Genomic DNA, 25,493 nt, shown 5'->3' on the forward strand with positions numbered 1-25,493 from the left:
ATACATATATATATATATATATATATATATATATATATATATATATATATATATGATGAAAGTAGTGGACTGTTGAACGGGCCGCATGTTTATTTCTTTATTATCGAGTGTATCAAACATACAGTTAAAAAAATAAAAGTCCCATGGAAAGAAACAATGAATAAATAGTTTCAAAAGATACATTTCACTTTATGTTTAAATAATAAAGAAAACTACCAAATAGTACTTTCCAAGATGGCTAAAAATAAAAGGTCGGTATGGAGATGGAACTCATGACAATGAAGTTATGAGCGTAAAGTTCTATCAACTTAACTAACTAGCCATACCGCTAGGAGCGAAAATTTAGCTTGAAATATATGATAATTTTATTTTTACAGGAGTTTATTTGTGTCTTATAACTAATTTCTTCCACCTTCTGATTATGAAGAAAATGTGAGTTACTAGGAATTGAAAAAAAAAATTCATATCAGGATCTTGTTTTGCCTTATGTTAAAAGCAAACTTTTTGTGCGATGATGCGTGTAGGTCTTAAGGGGAATTTAGATCATTATTTTCGATTATAACTACATGTGCATTCATTTGTATCATGTAAATAGTACAGAAGAACTGGGTCTGTTCCGGTTTGGAAAAGTAAAAAGGGAGAGAATAAAGAAGAACAATTATGACCTAAGAGTTTGACTCTTTTTTTTCAAACATTCACACAAGTTTCATGTTAGATCTGTTCATTTTTTTTAATGTCTACCATTAGCTTACACCCTTCTAATTGATGGAAGGAAAAAAACTTAAATGGAAAAAGTTGGGAGGAAGATGGAAGCCTGGAAATTCCCTAAACTGGACGAAAAGTTCTTTGTGTCGCGCTAACAACGCTGATGTCATGAGCTTAATCTTCGTAAGAGTACTCTATAGTTTTTTTACGATCCTACCCGATCTGATTATTTGGTCAGATTCAACCCATCAGCTTCATAAAGTGGGAACTGATTTAACAAATAGAAGAACTTTGTTGTGCAAAGCTGACTGGAAGAACTCCTTGCAATACTGAAGCATTACAAGAAATACATAGAATGAGAATTTATAGACCGCCATTGGCTTCAAATGGAGGGATTGAATTTCTGTCATTGCTTTACAATATTGAAACACAATACAAACCAGTCTTGAATCTGTGCTAGTCAAAAAGGTTTACGCCATATCATCACAATAGGGCAGTGTTTCCCCAACTTTTGATCTATTTGTACCCCTTGTATAATTTCTGTAATGCTGAGAACCCATCGCCCCCCCCCCCCCGCCCCACCTCATTTTAATTCATCAACAGAACATAATAAATGAGTAAAATTTTAAAAACTCAGCCTAGTTGATGTAGTGCAACACGTACCCCATCCAAAGTCTCCACGTACCCCACTTTGAGAACCACTTGTTGAACAAACAGAATAGCGTAATGGTATTCAAGTTGAAATTAAACCCCCAAAAAACTCGATAAAAGTATTCAATAATTGGATACTGTAAATGCGCGAATAACCACGTGTTCTTTCACCATTGTCTCTGCTTGGACAGCCATGCGTTACATCTTTACCTAGACATAGTGCACAAGGAAGTGGAAGGCAAGAGTTCAAAGCTGCGTGATGTCGTCAAATTTAAATATTCAAACACGCATGCTTCGCTCTGGTGATTTGCGGAGATTTTAGATGAGAGGCAAGCATGCGTGGAGTGTCCTGTTTTGACACAGTGCATGACACACTAGCGTTACAAACAACACATTGACACGTGGAATATAACTTGATCAGACACACTAGCGTTACACGTTAACACAACTTTAAGACACACTAGAGTTACGAAAGGCGCATTGACACAAGCCCTTAAGACACAAATGTGTCAAGCTGTGACAATATGCACATGGAAACAGACCACAGGCAAGATTGGATGTCGTTTGTGTATTAGACATACTGCGCCTTAGAATATTTTTCTAGAATCTAGCCTACCGACGCTTTGATTTAAGCCATGTCTACATAGATGTCGAGGTGCGGTGGCTGAGCGATAGAGCGCTTGGCTTCCGAACCGGGGGTTCCGGGTACGAATCCTGGTGAAGACTGGGATTTTAATTTCGGTTTTTTTGGGCGTCTCTGAGCTCACTCAGCTCTAATTGGGACCTGGTAAAAGTAAAGGTTGGTCGTTGTGCTGGCCACGCCGTGGACCACAGAAACAGATGACCTTTACATCATCTGCCCTACAGATCACAAGTTCTGAAAGAGGAACTTTACTGAATATATGTAGATTTGTCGAAAAAAGAATTTGAGTATATATATAAGGACTCAAAGTTTGTGTGGACAGTGAGAGCTTTCAAACGTCCTGAAGGCTTCTACGTAAAGTTTATGGCCATATTGTTATCGAAATGACGTGATCAGCAATAAAAAAAGTTTTTATTGCATCTGTGATGTATTTATGATTAATTTCTAAGTGGTGGGTCTAATAGTAGGTCCTGTTACTATCAACTGTTTTTATCAATTTTTTATATAAGCTGTTTATATTTGTTAAAATGTTTGTTTATATTCACTGCAGGGCTAAATTTAGAGTTTGACTCTACCTCGGGTGTTGAAAAGGTTGACCATAGCTAGCACGAGATGATGACATCCTGGTCAACAGGTCTACCTGAATGATTGGGCTCTGAGAGACTGAACAGGGCGGACATTGCCAGAGTGGGAGACTGGAGATTGAGAGAGTTAGTCCAGAAGTGTTACTGTAGGAAGTTTTTTTCTATCGAAGATAGTCCTTGCTGGACGACGTATTAGACTATTGTTGTTGAAGTAATCCGATGTTCCACATGACGCCTAGTGTAGATATGTTATATAGTTAAATAAAGTGTTTCTTAAAAATTAAATATGTGTGAAGAGTCTCATTGGAGAGTGTATTATTGCTACACTGCTAGATGTCAAGATGTTCCTGTCTTCAAGAGACTGAACGAAAGCCAAGCGCTGCTCGCCAGCGATCCAATCCCTATACAACGACCTTCACAACCACCCAAGTCAACCCCTATATAAAGGTGGCTTGTGACAATATTCCATGACGCCATATTCTTTGTAATTCAATGATGTTGTCCCCAAAGCTCTCTTTAAAATTCCATTTTTATTGAGCAATAGCTGAAACAACGATAACATGGCGTTTAAAGTTTGGTTCCTTGTTAGTGTCTGAAGTTTTAATTGGTCCACGTGACTAGCTAAAACAGTCTTAACATGCAGCAATGAAACACAAAATATAATCACTAGAGGATTATAAAAGAGGACAGGTGGAAACCTGAAGTGTACAATCGAGTTCCTGTGCTCAAATTTCGTTTTGTTAAACTGATCGTTTCAGATGCAGGAATTTGAATATCGCGACAAAACGTGTATAGAAATCTAAAGACTTTGAAAACACTTTGAACAACTGCTAGCGTAGCCACTGCGTTCTTTTATATCCTGTCTTCTTTTACATCTCACATGATCATTGTGTTTAAAATATACAAGTATAGATCTAAAGATCTGTTTAGTTTGAAGTAGATTTTTTAAGTTCACAGTTAATCAAAGTCTCTGCATAGCGCCCTCTCCTTCTTTAATTCAAAAATAAAGGTAAGCAAAATCACAGATATATAGATCTAGCTCAGGGTACGCAATCACAGTGCTGTATAGAGTCTATATAGATCTAGCTCAGGGTACGTAATCACAGTGCTGTATAGAGTCTATATAGATCTAGCTCAGGGTACGCAATCACAGTGCTGTATAGAGTTTATATAGATCTAGCTCAGGGTACGCAATCACAGTGCTGTATAGAGTCTATATAGATCTAGCTCAGGGTACGTAATCACAGTGCTGTATAGAGTCTATATAGATCTAGCTCAGGGTACGTAATCACAGTGCTGTATAGAGTCTATAGAGATCTAGCTCAGGGTACGTAATCACAGTGCTGTATAGAGTCTATAGAGATCTAGCTCAGGGTACGTAATCACAGTGCTGTATAGAGTCTATATAGATCTAGCTCAGGGTACGTAATCACAGTGCTGTATAGAGTCTATATAGATCTAGCTCAGGGTACGCAACTCTTCATTCGTCACCATGTTGACAAGGCGCGTTGTACTTGTTCTAAATACAATGAACTATCCAGAGAGAAATTCCAAGACGCACCTTTATTTGTGACATTGAAATCTGAATAGAGTTTCAAAGACTAATAAGGAGTTGTTTATATAATATGCAGCTTTTGTAAAAACACAAATACCATAGCCCAGCAAATCACAAACAGCTGTTCTATCTGGCGTCTCTATCTTCCTTGTGGTAGATCTAGTACTTATGTTCACCACAAATCGTTCTCTGACAAATCATTCACTGACAAATCGTTCTTTGGCAAATCATTCACTGACAAATCATTCACAGACATATAATTCATCGACAAGTCATTCACGACAACTTGTTCACCCCACAAATCGTTCACAATTTGTTTTTGGAAATTTTTAAAGTAAACAAATTTAAAACTCGATGAGAAAATTAAGAATATTTTACTATCCAGTGAAAGATTTGTAGAGCTGTAGAGCTGTTCCCCTAATACTAAAAATCATATAATACCAATTGTCTGTAAACCAATTGTCCGATGAACAAATTGACGTTGAACCAATTGTTAGGTGAACGAATTGTCTGTGAACCAATTGTTAGGTGATTGAATTGTCTGTGAACCAATTGTTAGGTGATTGAATTGTCTGTGAACCAATTGTTAGGTGATTGTATTGTCACTGAACCAATTGTTAGGTGATCGAATAGTCTGTGAACCAATTGTTAGGTGATTGAATTGTCTGTGAACCTATTGTTAGGTGATCGAACTGTCTCTGAACCAATTGTTAGGTGATCGAACTGTCTCTGAACCAGTTGTTAGGTGATCGAACTGTCTCTGAACCAGTTGTTAGGTGATCGAACTGTCTCTGAACCAGTTGTTAGGTGATCGAACTGTCTCTGAACCAGTTGTTAGGTGATCGAACTGTCTCTGAACCAGTTGTTAGGTGATCGAACTGTCTCTGAACCAGTTGTTAGGTGAACGAACTGTCTCTGAACCAGTTGTTAGGTGATCGAACTGTCTCTGAACCAATTGTTGGGTGAACGCATTGTCTCTGAACGATTTGTCCTGTCCCCTAGTTCTTACAAGCCAATGGTATTTCTCTCTATTCTGGGTGTACTATTAAAACCTAATCTGAGATTCTGTACGAGAACTGAGTCATTGCACTCAAAACACATTTATAAATATGTTCTTTAAAGGACATCAACACAATAAGAGAGTGCATCCAGTTAGAAATAAGAGAAGAATGAAAGGAGAAGACGTTGTTACATTCTATTATAAACAGAAGAGAAGGACAAAGAAGTGAATACGTTCCTTTATTCCTATAGCATTGAGGGTCTTTCATTAAACAAACAATCCAGTACCTTTCACGAAAACTAATTGGGAAAATAGACGAAACTCATAAACTTTAAAAAGCTTTTTATGAAAGAATGCTCTTAAAGGAATGAATAATAACTGAGAAGTGTATTACCTGTATGGTTAATTTCGGCGGTTTAATCACGTGTTTCTGTCTTTGTTTCAGCTCTCGGATAACGGGGTCAGTGTAGTTGGCGCCCCGTACCCCTCTGCACTCCATCCAGCCAAGAAATTCCACATAGAACTGAGACGCTGCACCTCCAGTGTCCTTTTCTCGATTTCTGCCACCGGAGAAGAAGCTCATTGTAGTTCTGTATCAAAGGTCAAAGTTCCCCTTTAGAGTTGGTTGCACCACAGCGTCAGTCTGAGACGCACACAGCCCCCAGCGCAGTTCGAATGTAGGTGGGCAGACCGATGATGGTTCACCAGGAGTTGTCGATCCTACACCATGACCTCATTCGAGAGCATTTCTTTTCCAAGATTGATAAATAATATCCATGAGAAGTCATTGCCTTATTGGTATCTTTCTGGAATTTCACAAAAATAATGAGCCAGTGTAATCCAAGCAGGTTTATCCCACCAGTGTTGTCAAACCATTAAATATAAATGCAATAAATGTGTGGAGGAGCCTCTTTCCACAGTAAGTGACCTTGTGTTGACCAACCAACTGAAACGAAAAATGCGAAACAAAACGTGTAAATATTTGCACATGACAGTAAACATGACTCCATTGTAATGAATGTGTATAATTAGAACTTATTTGGTAGCTTACGTGGAACATTTCTAGAGAGAGAGAGAGAGAGAGAGAGAGAGAGAGAGAGAGAGAATGTATTCAAGTGTTACAAGCATGGGCGTAGAATTTGATAAAGACATGAGGTTGTTTTGTTTTTAAAAAGTGGAAGTCTTATGATGGTAAAACTTGCGCGTAATGTCAATTTAGTATGTGCATGGGAAATGTAAAGTAACTCCGGTAAGTCAAGAATGCCCAATGAACAGGCTTGTGCAGGTAATATTGAATGTGAAGTTACCATTGTCAACTTCGGTTGTGTCAGTATTTTAGAAAGGTGTGTATGACACAACAAGAACAAGAAACTTCTATGGATACTCAAGTTCAGCCTAACGTATCGTCTTAGTGTCATTAAGGTATTACTTTGGTGGTCCAATTCTCCGTCACTTCTCTACATCTGTCATAGCGTCTCTTGGATAATGAATGAAAAAAGAAAACAATAATATTTTTTTCTAGTTTTAAGCCAACGAGAAGGAGCGGTGGTTGAGTGGTAAAGGGTTTGGCTTCCAAACCGAAGGTTCCGGGTTCGAATCCTGGTGAAGACAGGGCGTTTTATTTTTGGGATAATTAGGGCGCCTCTGAGTCCACCCAACTCAACTGGATACCTGGCATTATTTGGGGAAAAGTAAAGGTTGTATATTGTTTTATTATTTTTACTGTTTAAATTGGTAAAACTAATACTTTAAAAGTAAGTGGCTGAGTGGTAATCGCTTGACTTCCAAACAAATGGTTCTCGAGTTCGAATCCTGTGAAGTCTAGGATTTATAACTTAAGGATTCGTTGGTCTTATGCTGGTCACGTGGCACACTCATTAATGAGCTTGACATTAGGGCCGGCTTTAGGCATAGCCAAACTAGGCAGCCGCTTAGGGCCTCCGATTGGAAGGGGGCCACGCACAGGACTAAGAAATTATTTTTTTAAGGAGAAAAATTGTGAAAAATGAATTGAACCTCATGCATAGCAGACCTGTATGGCTCTATGCCTGCTTGCCTAACTCTAATTCTCTACTATGAATCAAGGTTTATTCGCGAATGTTTAGATCTACCTGTTAGACTACATATGTCAGAAGACCATTATTTCTTCCTATTGGTGAACTTTAGAAACTTTATTTCTAGTGCTATCGGCGATGTTTGAATGTAACGTATTTGTTGATTTAGATAGAGATGCAGGACGGTTTATTATTTATTGCAAAGTTTTCGGTATTAATTTTTTTTGTTTTTCTATTTCATGTGGGGCCAGAATATTCACTTCGCCTAAGGCTTCCAACTACCTAAGGGCGGCCCTGTTTACATCATATGTCTACTTAGATCTTAAGTTCCGAAAGGGGTTCCTTTACTTTACTATTTAATAGCTTTTATTTGACCAGCCATATCGTTCAAGGGCGTGTTCTATCTATGAAGAACATTGCTATATTGGCAACACTGATGGAATCTTTTCGGGATTAGTAACTAGGCGCCAAAACGTTCAACTCTGCCACTGTCAGGTCCGATGACTTGTGATTAAATCTGATAGCAGGCGTGAAGAAAGGGCATGTTGCGGTAGAGGTCCTTGCTCTTCAAATATTTGTTGCCAACTCGGGTAGTCTAGTAGCTGTACCAGAGTTGAGGGCAGGAATTCAGATCAGAGATTCTAACAATGATACAAATGTAGAGGACAGATTTGTTAAATAAAAGACTTCAACATTTTAATCAAAAGAATAAATAAATTCTGCGTTTGTGAATCCCATTTGATAAAAGTTTGTGTTTCCCTAGTAAATAGACTTTTACTCTGTCTCAAATAAAAAAGGTGTTAAGATCTAATGTTCATTTCAGGTACCACTCTTGAGCGGTTGAATTCTTCTTTCTGGACTCTCTTTCCCCCCACCCCCAGCACGACCCTTCCCGGAAAACTTTTATAAACAATGGTATTGAAGACAACAAGCAAAGGAAAAAGAAAAAGAATACTTTTAAAAACAAAGCTTATCTAATGGACACTGTAACAGAAAAACACGGTAACAGAATGAATGAGTAATAGATTGACACTGTAACAGAAAAACACGGTAACAGAATGAATGAGTAATAGATTGACACTGTAACAGAAAAACACGGTAACAGAATGAATGAGTAATAGATTGACACTGTAACAGAAAAACACGGTAACAGAATGAATGAGTAATAGATTGACACTGTAACAGAAAAACACGGTAACAGAATGAATGAGTAATAGATTGACACTGTAACAGAAAAACACGGTAACAGAATGAATGAGTAATAGATTGACACTGTAACAGAAAAACACAGTAACAGAATGAATGAGTAATAGATTGACACTGTAACAGAAAAACACGGTAACAGAATGAATGAGTAATAGATTGACACTGTAACAGAAAAACACGGTAACAGAATTAATGAGTAATAGATTGACACTGTAACAGAAAAACACGGTAACAGAATGAATGAGTAATAGATTGACACTGTAACAGAAAAACACGGTAACAGAATGAATGAGTAATAGATTGACACTGTAACAGAAAAACACGGTAACAGAATGAATGAGTAATAGATTGACACTGTAACAGAAAAACACAGTAAAAGAATGAATGAGTAATAGATTGACACTGTAACAGAAAAACACAGTAACAGAATGAATGAGTAATAGATTGACACTGTAACAGAAAAACACGGTAACAGAATGAATGAGTAATAGATTGACACTGTAACAGAAAAACACGGTAACAGAATGAATGAGTAATAGATTGACACTGTAACAGAAAAACACAATAACAGAATGAATGAGTAATAGATTGACACTGTAACAGAAAAACACGGTAACAGAATGAATGAGTATTAGATTGACACTGTAACAGAAAAACACGGTAACAGAATGAATGAGTAATAGATTGACACTGTAACAGAAAAACACGGTAACAGAATGAATGAGTAATAGATTGACACTGTAACAGAAAAACACGGTAACAGAATGAATGAGTAATAGATTGACACTGTAACAGAAAAACACGGTAACAGAATGAATGAGTAATAGATTGACACTGTAACAGAAAAACACGGTAACAGAATGAATGAGTAATAGATTGACACTGTAACAGAAAAACACAGTAACAGAATGAATGAGTAATAGATTGACACTGTAACAGAAAAACACAGTAACAGAATGAATGAGTAATAGATTGACACTGTAACAGAAAAACACGGTAACAGAATGAATGAGTAATAGATTGACACTGTAACAGAAAAACACGGTAACAGAATGAATGAGTAATAGATTGACACTGTAACAGAAAAACACAGTAACAGAATGAATGAGTAATAGATTGACACTGTAACAGAAAAACACAGTAACAGAATGAATGAGTAATAGATTGACACTGTAACAGAAAAACACAGTAACAGAATGAATGAGTAATAGATTGACACTGTAACAGAAAAACACGGTAACAGAATGAATGAGTAATAGATTGACACTGTAACAGAAAAACACGGTAACAGAATGAATGAGTAATAGATTGACACTGTAACAGAAAAACACGGTAACAGAATGAATGAGTAATAGATTGACACTGTAACAGAAAAACACAATAACAGAATGAATGAGTAATAGATTGACACTGTAACAGAAAAACACGGTAACAGAATGAATGAGTATTAGATTGACACTGTAACAGAAAAACACGGTAACAGAATGAATGAGTAATAGATTGACACTGTAACAGAAAAACACGGTAACAGAATGAATGAGTAATAGATTGACACTGTAACAGAAAAACACGGTAACAGAATGAATGAGTAATAGATTGACACTGTAACAGAAAAACACGGTAACAGAATGAATGAGTAATAGATTGACACTGTAACAGAAAAACACGGTAACAGAATGAATGAGTAATAGATTGACACTGTAACAGAAAAACACGGTAACAGAATGAATGAGTAATAGATTGACACTGTAACAGAAAAACACAGTAACAGAATGAATGAGTAATAGATTGACACTGTAACAGAAAAACACGGTAACAGAATGAATGAGTAATAGATTGACACTGTAACAGAAAAACACGGTAACAGAATGAATGAGTAATAGATTGACACTGTAACAGAAAAACACGGTAACAGAATGAATGAGTAATAGATTGACACTGTAACAGAAAAACACAGTAACAGAATGAATGAGTAATAGATTGACACTGTAACAGAAAAACACAGTAACAGAATGAATGAGTAATAGATTGACACTGTAACAGAAAAACACAGTAACAGAATGAATGAGTTATAGATTGACACTGTAACAGAAAAACACGGTAACAGAATGAATGAGTAATAGATTGACACTGTAACAGAAAAACACGGTAACAGAATGAATGAGTAATAGATTGACACTGTAACAGAAAAACACGGTAACAGAATGAATGAGTAATAGATTGACACTGTAACAGAAAAACACAGTAACAGAATGAATGAGTAATAGATTGACACTGTAACAGAAAAACACAGTAACAGAATGAATGAGTAATAGATTGACACTGTAACAGAAAAACACGGTAACAGAATGAATGAGTAATAGATTGACACTGTAACAGAAAAACACGGTAACAGAATGAATGAGTAATAGATTGACACTGTAACAGAAAAACACAGTAACAGAATGAATGAGTAATAGATTGACACTGTAACAGAAAAACACAGTAACAGAATGAATGAGTAATAGATTGACACTGTAACAGAAAAACACAGTAACAGAATGAATGAGTTATAGATTGACACTGTAACAGAAAAACACGGTAACAGAATGAATGAGTAATAGATTGACACTGTAACAGAAAAACACGGTAACAGAATGAATGAGTAATAGATTGACACTGTAACAGAAAAACACGGTAACAGAATGAATGAGTAATAGATTGACACTGTAACAGAAAAACACAGTAACAGAATGAATGAGTAATAGATTGACACTGTAACAGAAAAACACGGTAACAGAATGAATGAGTAATAGATTGACACTGTAACAGAAAAACACAGTAACAGAATGAATGAGTAATAGATTGACACTGTAACAGAAAAACACGGTAACAGAATGAATGAGTAATAGATTGACACTGTAACAGAAAAACACGGTAACAGAATGAATGAGTAATAGATTGACACTGTAACAGAAAAACACGGTAACAGAATGAATGAGTAATAGATTGACACTGTAACAGAAAAACACGGTAACAGAATGAATGAGTAATAGATTGACACTGTAACAGAAAAACACAGTAACAGAATGAATGAGTAATAGATTGACACTGTAACAGAAAAACACGGTAACAGAATGAATGAGTAATAGATTGACACTGTAACAGAAAAACACAGTAACAGAATGAATGAGTAATAGATTGACACTGTAACAGAAAAACACAGTAACAGAATGAATGAGTAATAGATTGACACTGTAACAGAAAAACACAGTAACAGAATGAATGAGTAATAGATTGACACTGTAACAGAAAAACACGGTAACAGAATGAATGAGTAATAGATTGACACTGTAACAGAAAAACACGGTAACAGAATGAATGAGTAATAGATTGACACTGTAACAGAAAAACACGGTAACAGAATGAATGAGTAATAGATTGACACTGTAACAGAAAAACACGGTAACAGAATGAATGAGTAATAGATTGACACTGTAACAGAAAAACACAGTAACAGAATAAATGAGTAACAGATTGACACAGTAACAGAAAAACACGGTAACAGAATGAATGAGTAACAGATTGACACAGTAACAGAATGAATGAGTAACAGATTGACACAGTAACAGAATGAATGAGTAACAGATTGACACAGTAACAGAATGAATGAGTAACAGATTGACACAGTAACAGAATGAATGAGTAACAGATTGACACAGTAACAACGCAATAACGGCTCCTACATAATGAAGTTCAAGTCAAGTATCTGGTGACAAGTGACATTCACAATCACACACCGACACTGGACCTGGGACTGGAGTGAAAGACATATCTAGGTCAATACCTGCCTTAGATCCTTGTTAAAAATGACTGACAGCCTGTTTGTAATTAAGTCAACTGGAAAAATGAAATGTTTTCCAGAGGTAGTCTTGATAAGATATTTTTTTTCCCATTTGTCAATAGTTCCATGGATTGCTAAATGAACAAGATTTGAACACGGAAGCTCTGAGAACGTGACACATATTGAACTGTTCCTGTTCCAAAGGTCAGAAGTTCACAGAGTGATTCCATCTAACTCATGACCCCCCCCCCCCCCCAAATCGAATCCTTTTTCCCACCTTTTTTAAAACTATTTTTTAACCAATCGCCTGAAACAAATTACTTGAGTTGATCTGACACAGAGGTGATACTACCAGAGTTGATTAGGATTTCATTAATTGTTAGTTGAAGGACACAAACAGGAATGGGTAAAAGAAAACCTGTAAAGTATCACGTGACTAGAGCAAAACGGCTGAATGCATGTAGAGTAGACGATCTAGGAAAAAAAAAACAAGAGAGCCATATAGAACCAGTAGAGTGCAGCCATTGAAAAAAATCAATGTCGAAATTCAGTTGATTATAGAGATATAGTTGCTGCATGTACTTACTGTTATGAACTAACAATGAATATTCCCATTTTCATAATTATCTTAATAATACAAAAATTTCATAAGACCATAACTTATTGTATTTCTTCATGTAATTAGACTTAGGATCTATAGGAATTTTTAATTTAAAAAGATCTATAATCACAATCTGAATTATTTTATTACATTACTTCGATATAAATAAAAACACCAAACAATTAATAAAGCATGACATTTGACGGCTGCCTAGTCGTGTTTCTCGATGGTCCCGGGTTCGAACTCTGCCTGCCGCCCACTCCCTCCCTCCCCCGGCCGTCCTGTGGGATGTTGGTCTATTTTAAAGTAACAACTAAAACCTGCTAATAAGTGGCGTGAAACAATTGTGTTAGAGACTAATGTAACCACATCCAAGGGAGATAAGAAAGGTCCCTCATCTACAAACAACTCGCTGACAGATCGTTTGTGTTTGTTCCTAAACAATTTCTTATTAACGTCATTATCCCTAGTCTTCAAAGTGAAACCTTTGCAAGGGTTCTTTTGTCAGGATGTTTTTAGATATATTCTACATAGGCAGAAACAGGGAAGAAATCCTTACAGCGTAAGCATTAACTCAAAAACCTAGCTGATCAAAAATTACCCTCCCTTTAATAAATAGTTACCTCAATTCAGTAATAGCCACTTGGACAAGAAATGCTTAATAATTTCAAAGTCAGGATCCCGGTTTAGATTCACACGAGTATGTTAGAACTGGACTTGTATAAAAAAATTTAGTCTTATGGTGTTTGTTAATCTTTTAGTGTGTAAAGAGAATTGAAACTCACAGAAGCACGGTTTAAATGTATAGACTACATCATTATTTCAGACTATGCGGATAGTATTACATAGTTAAGCTTGCAAAGATGTTTCATAAAAGGTGAAGCAAGTGCAGTCACCTTTACAGGACTTACTCATATTTAAAGTGACCCGCTTTACATCTCTACCGGCCCACTGAAGGTACCGGCCCACCGGGCTTTACCTGCTTGCCCATATAGCTGTCCGCTCCTGACAGTAACACATACACAACCCGCACAAACACACACAAACACACACATCACCCATACTGAAACATACATCACAGCACTAACACTTACATTATTCACACAGCGCAGAAAAACACACACACACATCACACACTATTTTTTACAAAATAAATACACAACAACAAAAAAGTTTGCTAAACAAATTAATCATCACTGCGAGTAACAACAACATTCCACCGCAAGCTAACAGAAACAACACAACTTGTTAGTTAGGCATGAACTAAATGTTTGTTTCGTTTAAAAAGATGGTTGTTTTTAAATTACCTGTTTCTAAACATAGCCATTTCTTTCCTAAGGGACACTATTGACACTCATTTGTTCCCTTTGATAAGTAAATAGAGTTTCGTGAGAGAATTGAGATTTTAAAAATGTCTTTTTTTACTTTTTTTTTTGGGCGATAAATTTGTAAATCTTTAGCATATTTTAAATAAAATTTGTTACACTCTTTGAGTAAAACGCATGAGCCTTTGAAGTCTATTTTGTTTTTCTAAAAAGGTTTCTAAACAAGATATTTACCGTAACTAAACTATTAAACAAATACACAATAGACTAATTTTGTACCATCTTAACATCATGTTACGACCAGGAGTGAAATTGGAATGTATCTCAAAACTTACATTCTAATACAGTGTTTAGACCATTAATAGGTCAGTATAAACATTTTAAAAGGAATCATAAGCATCATTGTTTCCCAATTTGGGTAACGCGTACTCCCAGGGGTACGGGAACAGTTTGAAGGGGGTACTCGTTGCAACTCATTAACAATGTTTCCCCTCCTCATTAATGTTATTTATAATATCACATTTATTAATATTTTTATGAACATTTTTTTTCGTTTATTATTTTTGATAATTGTTACTTTTTTTTATTTAAGGGTTACGCATATGTCGAAAGTTTGAGAAACACTGTTGTAGACAGTACATCAGAATATACAGAAAATCATCGTCTCTGGTTAACATTACAATCCATTGAACAAGTTTCTTTAGCAGAAGAAAAGGATTACAGGAAATAAGATCGTATATGCTTGTTCCCTTTTAAGCAAAACCTCCAACAGAATGGAGGCCATCAAGTTGGCGTAGTTAGTTTTTTAATAAGTTATTGGTTCTCCAATTTGTTTCTCACCAATCAGAGACACACATGCAGTGCACTTAGGAGACTCGGAAAGACATTTCCACTAGACGAAACCTTGTACTACTGCCATCTTGCTTGTCAATGTCAGATGACATCAAGACATCAAATGACATGTTGATGAATGAAACAAAAAGTAAACCAAAAGGAACTACACCTCTATTACACACCTCTATTACACACCTCTATTACACACAGGTGAAGACGAGCCTAAAAAAATCCTATGACAAGGTCAGACATGTATGTAAATCTAGACAGAATACAAGAAGCAGTATAAATAAAGAGCCACGCCTATAAAGTATATCAAACATAAATCATCGGATAGAATGTCGTTACAGAAACAAAGCACAACAATAATTTCACTGTAGGTTTTGTTTCCTATTTATTTAAATCGACGAGCGCTCGCTACCCAACTGTAAGGATTTCAGGTGTCATGTACCAGACACAAAATGTTTTAAACACCGGATTTAAGTAGGGGGAGGCCTCGGGAAGGACTAAAAACAGTTAGAACTGCAGACATTTACAACTATAGACATTTAGGACTAAAGACATAAAGGAATACAGAAATTTTGGACTATATTTAGAACCATAGACATTTAGGCATGTAGGTTATTTAGGACTGCAGACATTTTGGATTATAAACATTTAGGACTATATTCGTTTTGGATTATACACATTTAGAACTAGAGACATTTAGGACTAAAGACAGTCTAACTTGGTACCATACAAGAATGATCTATTTTGGTCTATGTATTCTACAGAAAGTTATTCACAAATACTTTTTTAAAGAATCATTTACTATAAAATATTTTAACTTCAAAACTAGCTTCCTGTCTCGACCAGCAAGGTCTGACACACCAAACCACTACCACACCCATTGCGTACACAGCCGATACACATTTCACGTGCCAACATGAATGCAGCACTTATATTATAAAATAAAATTAACGGTTCGCTATCGCCATGAAAGATTCAACCCCCCACCCCTAAACCTCTAAATACATACCGTAACCCTTTCATACACCCATTTCCACCTTCGTGAATTTAAACCCTACCATACCCTCTCCAACCTTACTTTAGCTTTTCAAATGACGTCATTGATGACGTCGAGTCGTTGCAAAAGTTCATCTTTTACGCGCTGGCGTTCTTTGTATAGAAGTGAGACGTCTCCATTCAATAGCCAGTGTCGAGATAGTTTATCAATAGGCTGTATGTACTTGTACCGGCAAGTCAAGGGCGTCACACATCTTAAGAGAGAGAGGGGGGGGAGACGGAAGGAGGGAGACTTGTGCCCATTATATAGCAAGACAATATGCACTGAATCTCTTGAGGTAATTCTGAGACACTATTTCAACAGAAAAAAAAAAAGATGAAAAAGAATATCATGTAGACCAAAGCGCCAAAGTACGTTTAAAAGTTTACACGTGAATAGGTCTCTAGATCACTTGTGAAGTTTTAAAAGATCACTTAGAAACAACAATAAACTTTCTTAAGTTCACAAGGAAATTAAAAATACAAATCTTTTATTGTTGGACGAAATGTTGACCCTGCATGTTGTACCTAACTGGTTTGTCTATTTTAGAAGATCTCATAGTTGGAAAGGACATCGCAAGCGCCGGCATGGACAGTATACAGGGAATTCTTATGGTTCGACTGTTACGTATCCCGTGTGGGGAACGAATGTATGCCAAAAGCATTCTTTTTTTTTTTTTTTCTTTTTGGTGAGCTAAAAAGTGGTCGACCTAACAGAGGCGCCCCACGGAAACGCTTTAAAGACAAGCTTAGGAGCCAACTTGCCTTAGCTGACATAAGAGAGAGCCCCTGGTTGCATCGCTTCAGAACAAGACAGCTGGAGGTTACTCACAAAGGCCGCGGGATAAACATTTGAGACCAAAAGAAAATCCACTGCCGAGGACAGACATAGACGGCAAAAAGAAATCTTAATTGACCACCGGCGGACAATGGTTTTTCTTGCCCTGGATGTGGCAAAATATGTAAGTCGCAGTTGGGGCTGCTTATTCAAGGGAAATACTGCATTCCTCATTAATCTTCGCACTCGAAGACAAGCCTTATTATTATAGTTGGATATACATTTCGTCCAAAAACTGAACCAGATTCAGATCACAGAAATGTGACAACATTAAAGTATCTTTGCCATACATGAAATGAATGAAAGCAAATGTGATGGTCATTCATAAAAAAAACCCAACGTCTGTTAGAGATAGTCCATGTTTGGACCAGCCACTATCTGATAGGATCTTGGTTAAAGAGAACAAGAGAGACACTGTTGGATATACACACTTTGAAAGGTGTTGGAGAATTACTTTTCAGACTTTTACTACAAGTGAAATCGCGTTAAAATGGCGCACCCTTGACAGAGACCAGTAGAAACAGGTTTCAAAGTGGTGCCTCTTTAGAGAAACTGAAATGTTGAGTCGAAAAAAACTAGAGCTGGCTTTCTGGTGCATCAGCTGGACAGAATGAAAAAAATGGTTGATAATTTTTTCAAGGGTAATTGATTCAAATTTTCTAAACCCATCCGTTTGTTGTTCAATTTTGTTTGGTATATAGTTGGCAACATGGAGGTTTGATTGGGCGTCCTTGACATTGTTTAGTTGACCTTGAAAATCTCCTATTAGAATTATTAGATCCATATCTTGATCAAAGACTTTGGTTTTGGATCTCTTTTAGTTCCCATTTAATTTGTGTTACATCTTTTGGAAAGATCTATTTATTTCTGATTAATCGTCGTTACAAGTATCATCGTCAATATTAACCATATTGTTCATTATAGACCTACATACTCCTCTCTCTCTCTCTTTCTCTCTTTAAAAAAAATTCCTAGCGATAACATGGCTATTGATGACTAAAGATATTATTTTTTAGTTATTGCTTTTACAATCAATATAAAAAAAAACGTAGGTAGATCTGATTATGATAATTTTTATTTTAAAAAGTTAATCTTATCAAGGTGTTTAAAAATAAGGATTAAGGCAGGTGTAATCTCTAGAACAGGAGATTGAAATAATCTACAACAGAGGAAGCTAAAATAAAATCTAGAACAAGGAAGTCTCTATAATTTATATTGAAAGGAACAATTATTTCGTATATTCTGTATGGAGTCAAAAATGGAAGTAACAGATTTTTAGTCTATTTATAGTTCGAATAATTTTCTTGTGCATTTAATTTCCCGCCATTTTAGCCTCGAGTGCTGACTCGGTTGTTTTCGTTGACAGACCGTGACATAACTTTAACCATTTTTTTGTTTACACTGTCCCCACCCTTACGTTTGTTAAGTTGTGCCTTGAAACTGGCCCAAAAAATATGTTTACTGTTTGTCATTTTAGAATGTTACAGGTAGAGGCTAAAAGTGGATGTGTTTTTATTCCATAAAACTGTCTCTAAAGGGTACTTGACAGGTGCTGTGAGGTATGCCGGGGGGGGGGGGTGTTTGTGTTTAGGCTAACCATCCTTCCCTCCCGTTTCACTCATGGGGCCCCCCCTTGCCATGATTTATTGTGACATCTACATTTGTTTGTATTGTATCAGTTGTTGCTGTTGAATAATGAGCTGAGTAGAGTGTGCGCAGCGCAGGTTACAACTTATACAAAATGTATGTAGATTTAAATTATTGTACTTTGTATATGGGGGGGGGGTGTTGGGAAGTATTGACATCTGGAATTCTAGTTTTACTTTAAATTGTCGTCTGAATATTACTGTGTAAAATGAAGTAATGGATACCTCGCAATCCTGATATGTTGATATATTTTAAAAAAAATGGCTCTCACACGAATAATAATAATAATAATAATCTTTATTGTCCGTAGGGAAATTTGTCTTACAATTTGTGCATTACACCAAACAAAAAACAGTATAACTATAAGAAACCAAAGTGTACATTCATACCAGACTCACTCATAATTTACATGTGACAAAGTTTATATCAGATTGTTCTTATTTAATGATTTGATTGCCAGGGTAACAAAAGAGTACCTGAAGGAAAAAAAGGTACCATTCTCTCTCTCTCTCTCTTAGCTCTATCTCTCTCTCTCTCTCTTCGCTCTATCTCTCAAAGAAAAGCTCCAAACATCATTATTAAAGACGTACAATAAACATTACAAGATTAGAAAGAGAGTTTGTGACATACTCAAAGGTGGTCCCCTAGCAGGTCCTCGCAGTGCCATGGACTTGTTTCGATTGTCTAAAGTAATAGCGGCTTTTCCCCATTTGGGAACCACAAACAATGGAAATGTAAGAATCAATAATGTTGGGGATACTGTAAACGTTTATAAAGTTCGTCCAGAGTAAATCAAGTTCGTTGTACGGTAATTCTCATTACATTTAGCAGCGCACTGACGTCTGTTGAGGTCTGTTGAGGTCTGTTGAGGTCTGTGTCCTGTCAATCCAACGGAGCCGTAAACTTGATACATAGGTCAGTACATAAATTAGTAAATGTATTCATACAAAGAACAGGGGCGCATCCGTTCTCTTCCATCCCTACCCACCCACCTCTCCAACTTCTTACACAAAGTTGTACTGATACAGCCACCCACCTCTCCAACTTCTTACACAAAGTTGTACTGATACAGCCACCTACCTCTCCAACTTCTTACAGAAAGTTGTACTGATACAGCCAACTACCTCTCCAACTTCTTACACAAAGTTGTACTGATACAGCCACCCACCTCTCCAACTTCTTACACAAAGTTGTACTGATACAGCCACTCACCTCTCTAACTTCTTACACAAAGTTGTACTGATACAGCCACCCACCTCTCCAACTTCTTACACAAAGTTGTACTGATACAGCCACCCACCTCTCCAACTTCTTACACAAAGTTGTACTGATACAGCCACTCACCTCTCTAACTTCTTACACAAAGTTGTATTGATACAGCCACCTACCTCTCCAACTTCTTACACAAAGTTGTACTGATACAGCCACCTACCTCTCCAACTTCTTACACAAAGTTGTACTGATACAGCCACCTACCTCTCCAACTTCTTACACAAAGTTGTATTGATACAGCCACCTACCTCTCCAACTTCTTACACAAAGTTGTACTGATACAGCCACCTACCTCTCCAACTTCTTACAGAAAGTTGTATTGATACAGCCACCTACCTCTCCAACTTCTTACACAAAGTTGTACTGATACAGCCACCCACCTCTCCAACTTCTTACACAAAGTTGTACTGATACAGCCACCTACCTCTCCAACTTCTTACACAAAGTTGTACTGATACAGCCACCTACATCTCCAACTTCTTACACAAAGTTGTATTGATACAGCCACCTACCTCTCCAACTTCTTACACAAAGTTGTACTGATACAGCCACCTACCTCTCCAACTTCTTACACAAAGTTGTACTGATACAGCCACCTACCTCTCCAACTTCTTACACAAAGTTGTACTGATACAGCCACCCACCTCTCCAACTTCTTACACAAAGTTGTACTGATACAGCCACCCACCTCTCCAACTTCTTACACAAAGTTGTACTGATACAGCCACCCACCTCTCCAACTTCTTACACAAAGTTGTACTGATACAGCCACCTACCTCTCCAACTTCTTACACAAAGTTGTACTGATACAGCCACCTACATCTCCAACTTCTTACACAAAGTTGTACTGATACAGCCACCTACATCTCCAACTTCTTACACAAAGTTGTACTGATACAGCCACCTACCTCTCCAACTTCTTACACAAAGTTGTACTGATACAGCCACCTGCATCTCCAACTTCTTACACAAAGTTGTACTGATACAGCCACCTACCTCTCCAACTTCTTACACAAAGTTGTACTGATACAGCCACCTACCTCTCCAACTTCTTACACAAAGTTGTACTGATACAGCCACCTACCTCTCCAACTTCTTACACAAAGTTGTATTGATACAGCCACCTACCTCTCCAACTTCTTACACAAAGTTGTACTGGTACAGCCACCTACCTCTCCAACTTCTTACACAAAGTTGTACTGATACAGCCACCTACCTCTCCAACTTCTTACACAAAGTTGTAGTGATACAGCCACCTACCTCTCCAGCCCACCCCAATCATGTTTTAGTCAAATACCTGTGTACTTTATATTTAGTCAAGGCCCTTAAGTGCTGGTGATACGGTCGAGTGAAACTGTATAGACACGAAGCTGGGACATGCGCCTAGGTATCATCTATACACAGAATACATTCACCAAATAGATGGCCATCTAACACACGTGATAGCCCGTGAACAAGGTTGAATATACGATAGGGGGGGGGGCTTCCCCCGAGAGGAGGGAATTATGAAAAGTCGTATTAAGACATATTTCGAATAAATATTGTTTTAATATAGCGTGGAGTATGTGTGTGTGTGTGTGTGTGTGGGAGACAGAAGCTCTTTCTCCGCTAAATTAACTCTTGTAACACACTACAGATTGTTCATTGACTTTCAAATATTATAATTTTTAGTTTTATAGTGGCTCCAATTTTATTGTCTTCAGCCCAGTCCGCTTTCGATCAGCACATGAAGTCTCCTTATTGAAAGTGGTCCAGTTGGAAAGGGTAGGGGGAGAAAGGACGGGTTAGGATTTTTAATGTATTTATTTTAAAAAAGGTGGAATTCGAACTCGTGGGCCTTCTCATGCTTCGTAAGCCAACACTGTAACCACTCTACTAGCGAAGAGAGGATGAACATGGAAGAGTGTAGAGTTATCTAGTGTTTCGTTTCATAGTTGTGTTTACTAGGCCTTAGATGACAACATAAAAAGGGGAATAATTTAGCTTATACCACCACTTCAGTCAAGTATAATTTCTTTCCCATGTTCGAGTTACCCAAAAAAAAATTAATTACCAATAGTTAATTAACTAATTTGTTATTCATACTATAAATTGAATCTTGTGTTGTCAGGTAAAAGAAATAATTTTTCAAAATTTGAGATTGATCAGTGAAATAACATGTACAAACTTTTTACCAGACAGACAGAGTGAGTTAATAAAAGCTTTGTAATCAAACTAATGTAATGTACCATAGATTAGTAAAGGGTGTCACTACTAAACTCTTCAGGTTTTTAATTTAGATATGTGTTGAACACCAACATCAACATGTTACAGTGCATTTAAAGCGTTTTCTCGCATCAAACACATGTGCATATGTATATCCAAAGAAAATCACACATGTAAACACTACATTATTAGGATAAACTAACATCAATAACAACTGAACTCCAAGGCTGTCATGCTGGCGATGACGTCAATTAACATATTTTTTTTCAAAGCCTCAAATCCAGTGAACATTAATCTCATCAAATCCTTTTGCCTTCGGCGTACACTTTTTTTTTTCAGCGAGATGAGGAAGAGAGTAGTTCGATAAAAGGGAGAGAAATATTGTTTGACCTACATCGTGCATTATATTTAACAGCCGACATTAATCTGGGCTGTTTTTAAACAATACTGACATATAATGTTGTATAAGAATTCAGTTAATAGGTCAACTAATCAATCCTACCATGATCGGCACCAGGCGTAAGGAATCAATGAAGACAAAATAAAAGTAAAAAAAAAATGATTTTATGACCTAGAAGATGGCAATAAGAAGAATTTCGTAATGGCGCCCCCTAAGATACTGAATAGAAGGCCTATATATTAGATGGATTTAGTCTTGCTGATATTCGGTCTATAACTCCGCTTGAGTACACTTGGCATCTTGTTAGTCCCAATCCTGGAACAAAGAGACGATGGGGGTCATCGTAAGTCCAGCTACCTACCATCACTAAACTATTGCTACAGAAATCGCAAATACATCAAAACAACCAGAACTCGATCAGGAAGGTTGCTTTCCAGAATAGTACATTCTGACGTCAAAGACTTCAACCAGGATAGGGGCCCGGAACAACAGAACCCTTTAATCCTTAAAAAGGTGGGCATGCGTAGTTGAGGATATTGGAATGGCATGGGAACAGATAAAGAAAGCTCAGAATCGAGTTTGGTGTAGAGGTGTGTTTCCGGCCCTACACTGCCCTGCCGGATTCACAGTATTACGTAAGTTATTAAGATACATGGTTGATGGTTTGTATCTCCAATGGAACTTTCTTAAAAATGAACGTATCTTTTATTAACAAACTATATGTTGTTGTTTTCTATTGTAAAGTAGCTATAATACATAAGACAAGTGCTTTTTTTTTGTAAAAAAAAAATAAAAAAAAAATAGGTGCCGTTACTCAGTGATTAGGTGCCGGTACTCAGTAGTTGATTGCCTAACTTTAAACTACTAAAAATTAATAATATACGTTAAAATACAAGAAAAGTAATATTTTTTTCAAAAAAGTGCCGGTACGCCGTACCGGTGCGTACCGTCACAAAAAAAGCCCTGCATAAGACACTAAAACATAACTTACAAATAGAAAAACAAAACCCAATGAAATACTCAGAAAGACACACACAAAGATAGAGGCATATTTCTTAGTCCATACGCTAGAACAAACTCGTACAAGTGCCCCTTCTTCCCAAGTGCCATTAGAGAATGAAAGGGGTTGCCTGAATCAGCCAGGAAAAACCAACGACTTTGAAGAGTTTAAGTCATTGATTAACATGCATGACTAGATTGACACATGAAATGCGTAGGACGCAATTATCTTCTTTTTTTTTTTTTTAAGTAACGTCAGTAATATATAAGATAAGATACCATTAGATAAACAACTTTTATCTTGAAAAAATTAAACAAAATACAACAGGTCTATCTGTCATTCGTCTCCGACTTTCACTCCCCTTTTTTAGAACCTCGAGACCATGACTAAGACTTACTTTGTGTGTCGTGGTTACGTCAGTAACTATTCAGCCAATAAGAACACATTATCTGCCATACTTGAACTCATGGTTACTTCAGAATCTATTCAGCCAATAAAAACACATTACCGGCAAATGACGGCCATACTTGAACTCATAGTTACGTCAGAAACACGCAGACTTCATAACATTTATCTTCCCACTGACAAGCGACTCAGTAGCCTACTTTCGACAAGTTGTAGCCTACCAAGACACGTTGACCTCACACATTGAAAGCTCTGTTTCAATCTAATCATAGTCTTAATTCGTCAAATCAAAGTCACTAAAGTATCCAAGCGTGATTAAGCTGAAAGGTCACAAAGGTCGTGGAGTCAAACTGTAGGACGGAAGTTAGAAGGGGAGAGCAACAACTTCTTATATTACTTACTATGAAATCACATTGTGTTATCACCCCTTGTCAAACATGGCCGCGAAATGACTTGATTGAGATCGAATCGATTTTTATTGTCTTTACAGCTCAGCACATCATATGGTGTGTAGTTGGTTGAAGCTCCACATCACCTGTGTAATCAGTAGTTGAGGAACGATCCAGCGGAGCTAACCCTATCTACTAGGCGGTCATTGTCATCGAAATTAACATGCGTCCAACGTCTTGGTCTCATGGATAGCTGCCTGGTCGTGAGGTATACGGACTGGACTGTCGTTCGGTAGTCTCGATGGTCCCCTGTCCATACCCTGCCCCCCCCCCCGATCGTCCTGCGGGAGGTTTGGACTAGGAAGTAAATTATCTTCAACTCTGAAGGAACATCCGAAACATGTCAAACCTTTTTCAAAAAACAACACATCTTTGTGAAAACTGATTTTACTCTTTATCAATCTTTTAGTCTTCAATCGACGGTTGAAGTGATAACCTGCTGAACTTAATATTTTAAACTCAACTAATTAAGCTTTTGATATAATTGATACAGAGACTTGAACCTGGGCTGTATCCTTTTCTTTTTTAACACTCTCATCGAACAAGTGTGCAGCCTTAATATCATTATTTACCCACCGGATACTGCTGGTGGATTGATCTCTCTCACCTTCATTTTATTTTAACACATTTTTGTGAAAGAAATATTTCAAAGTTTTGTCAATACCGTAGCTACAGTGAGTGAAATGATTCAAGAGAAGTCTTGAGTGAAGACAAAGGTGTTTGAATTTCTTCTACATGGACATAAATACAAATTGAGTAGAAACAAAGGAAGAAAGAAACTGGAAATATAATTTGTAAGAATTGTTTGGTATGTAGGTCGCAGCTCGGACTGCGTAGCCACGGGAAATACTGCATTCCTCAATTATCTTCGGACTCGAACACATGCCTTATTGTTTGGTGGGGTAAACAGTTTTTTAAAGTCTATTTTTGTCATTTCACTTGTTATGTAACGAAGCAAAACGTTCTGCGCAGGACATTTTCTTAAATCGAGGCAAATCCATGACTATTTTGGTGTATGCGGTGTGCAGAATATGGACGTATTGAAGATTCTCATACATGGACAAAAATCATAAAAGTAAGCTTTTTGGGGTATCCGGAATACAGACAAACAGGAAGTGCTGATTACCAATGTTGAATGAGAATTTGTGTGCATTATAAAACAGTGTAGATGTAAAATTTTTCTATTTGGAGCTTTTATTGACTTGGTTACATTAAAGGTCAATTTAGCGTCCTTGATCTCGTGAAAATCATC

The 25,493-nt window shown here is 36.9% G+C and overlaps 2 protein-coding genes across 3 annotated transcripts in view; one reads left to right on the top strand and one right to left on the bottom strand.

Annotated features, from left to right (window-relative positions):
* The window catches only part of LOC106062241 (F-box only protein 39-like), an 83,944-nt gene extending 81,138 nt beyond the window's left edge, over window positions 1-2,806 (top strand). The window contains exon 11 of the mRNA XM_056006419.1: window positions 2,550-2,806. Within this exon, the coding sequence (XP_055862394.1) occupies window positions 2,550-2,568 (19 nt within the window). The 3' untranslated portion in view covers window positions 2,569-2,806. The remainder of the gene's footprint in view (window positions 1-2,549) is intronic.
* Window positions 1-25,493, bottom strand: part of LOC106060123 (uncharacterized) — a 48,672-nt gene that overhangs the window by 5,081 nt on the left and 18,098 nt on the right. The window contains exons 1-2 of one of the 2 annotated variants that reach the window (XM_056006413.1): window positions 23,785-24,232; window positions 5,533-6,084 (exon numbers count right to left, since the gene is read on the bottom strand). In XM_056006413.1, the coding sequence (XP_055862388.1) occupies window positions 5,533-5,721 (189 nt within the window). In that variant the 5' untranslated portion in view covers window positions 5,722-6,084; window positions 23,785-24,232. Of the gene's footprint in view, window positions 1-5,532; window positions 6,085-23,784; window positions 24,233-25,493 lie in introns of those variants that run through there. The other variant, XM_056006412.1, reaches the window with a different exon arrangement.

This window comes from Biomphalaria glabrata, chromosome 12, assembly GCF_947242115.1.
Source record: "Biomphalaria glabrata chromosome 12, xgBioGlab47.1, whole genome shotgun sequence".
Taxonomy (NCBI): Eukaryota; Metazoa; Mollusca; class Gastropoda; family Planorbidae; genus Biomphalaria; species Biomphalaria glabrata.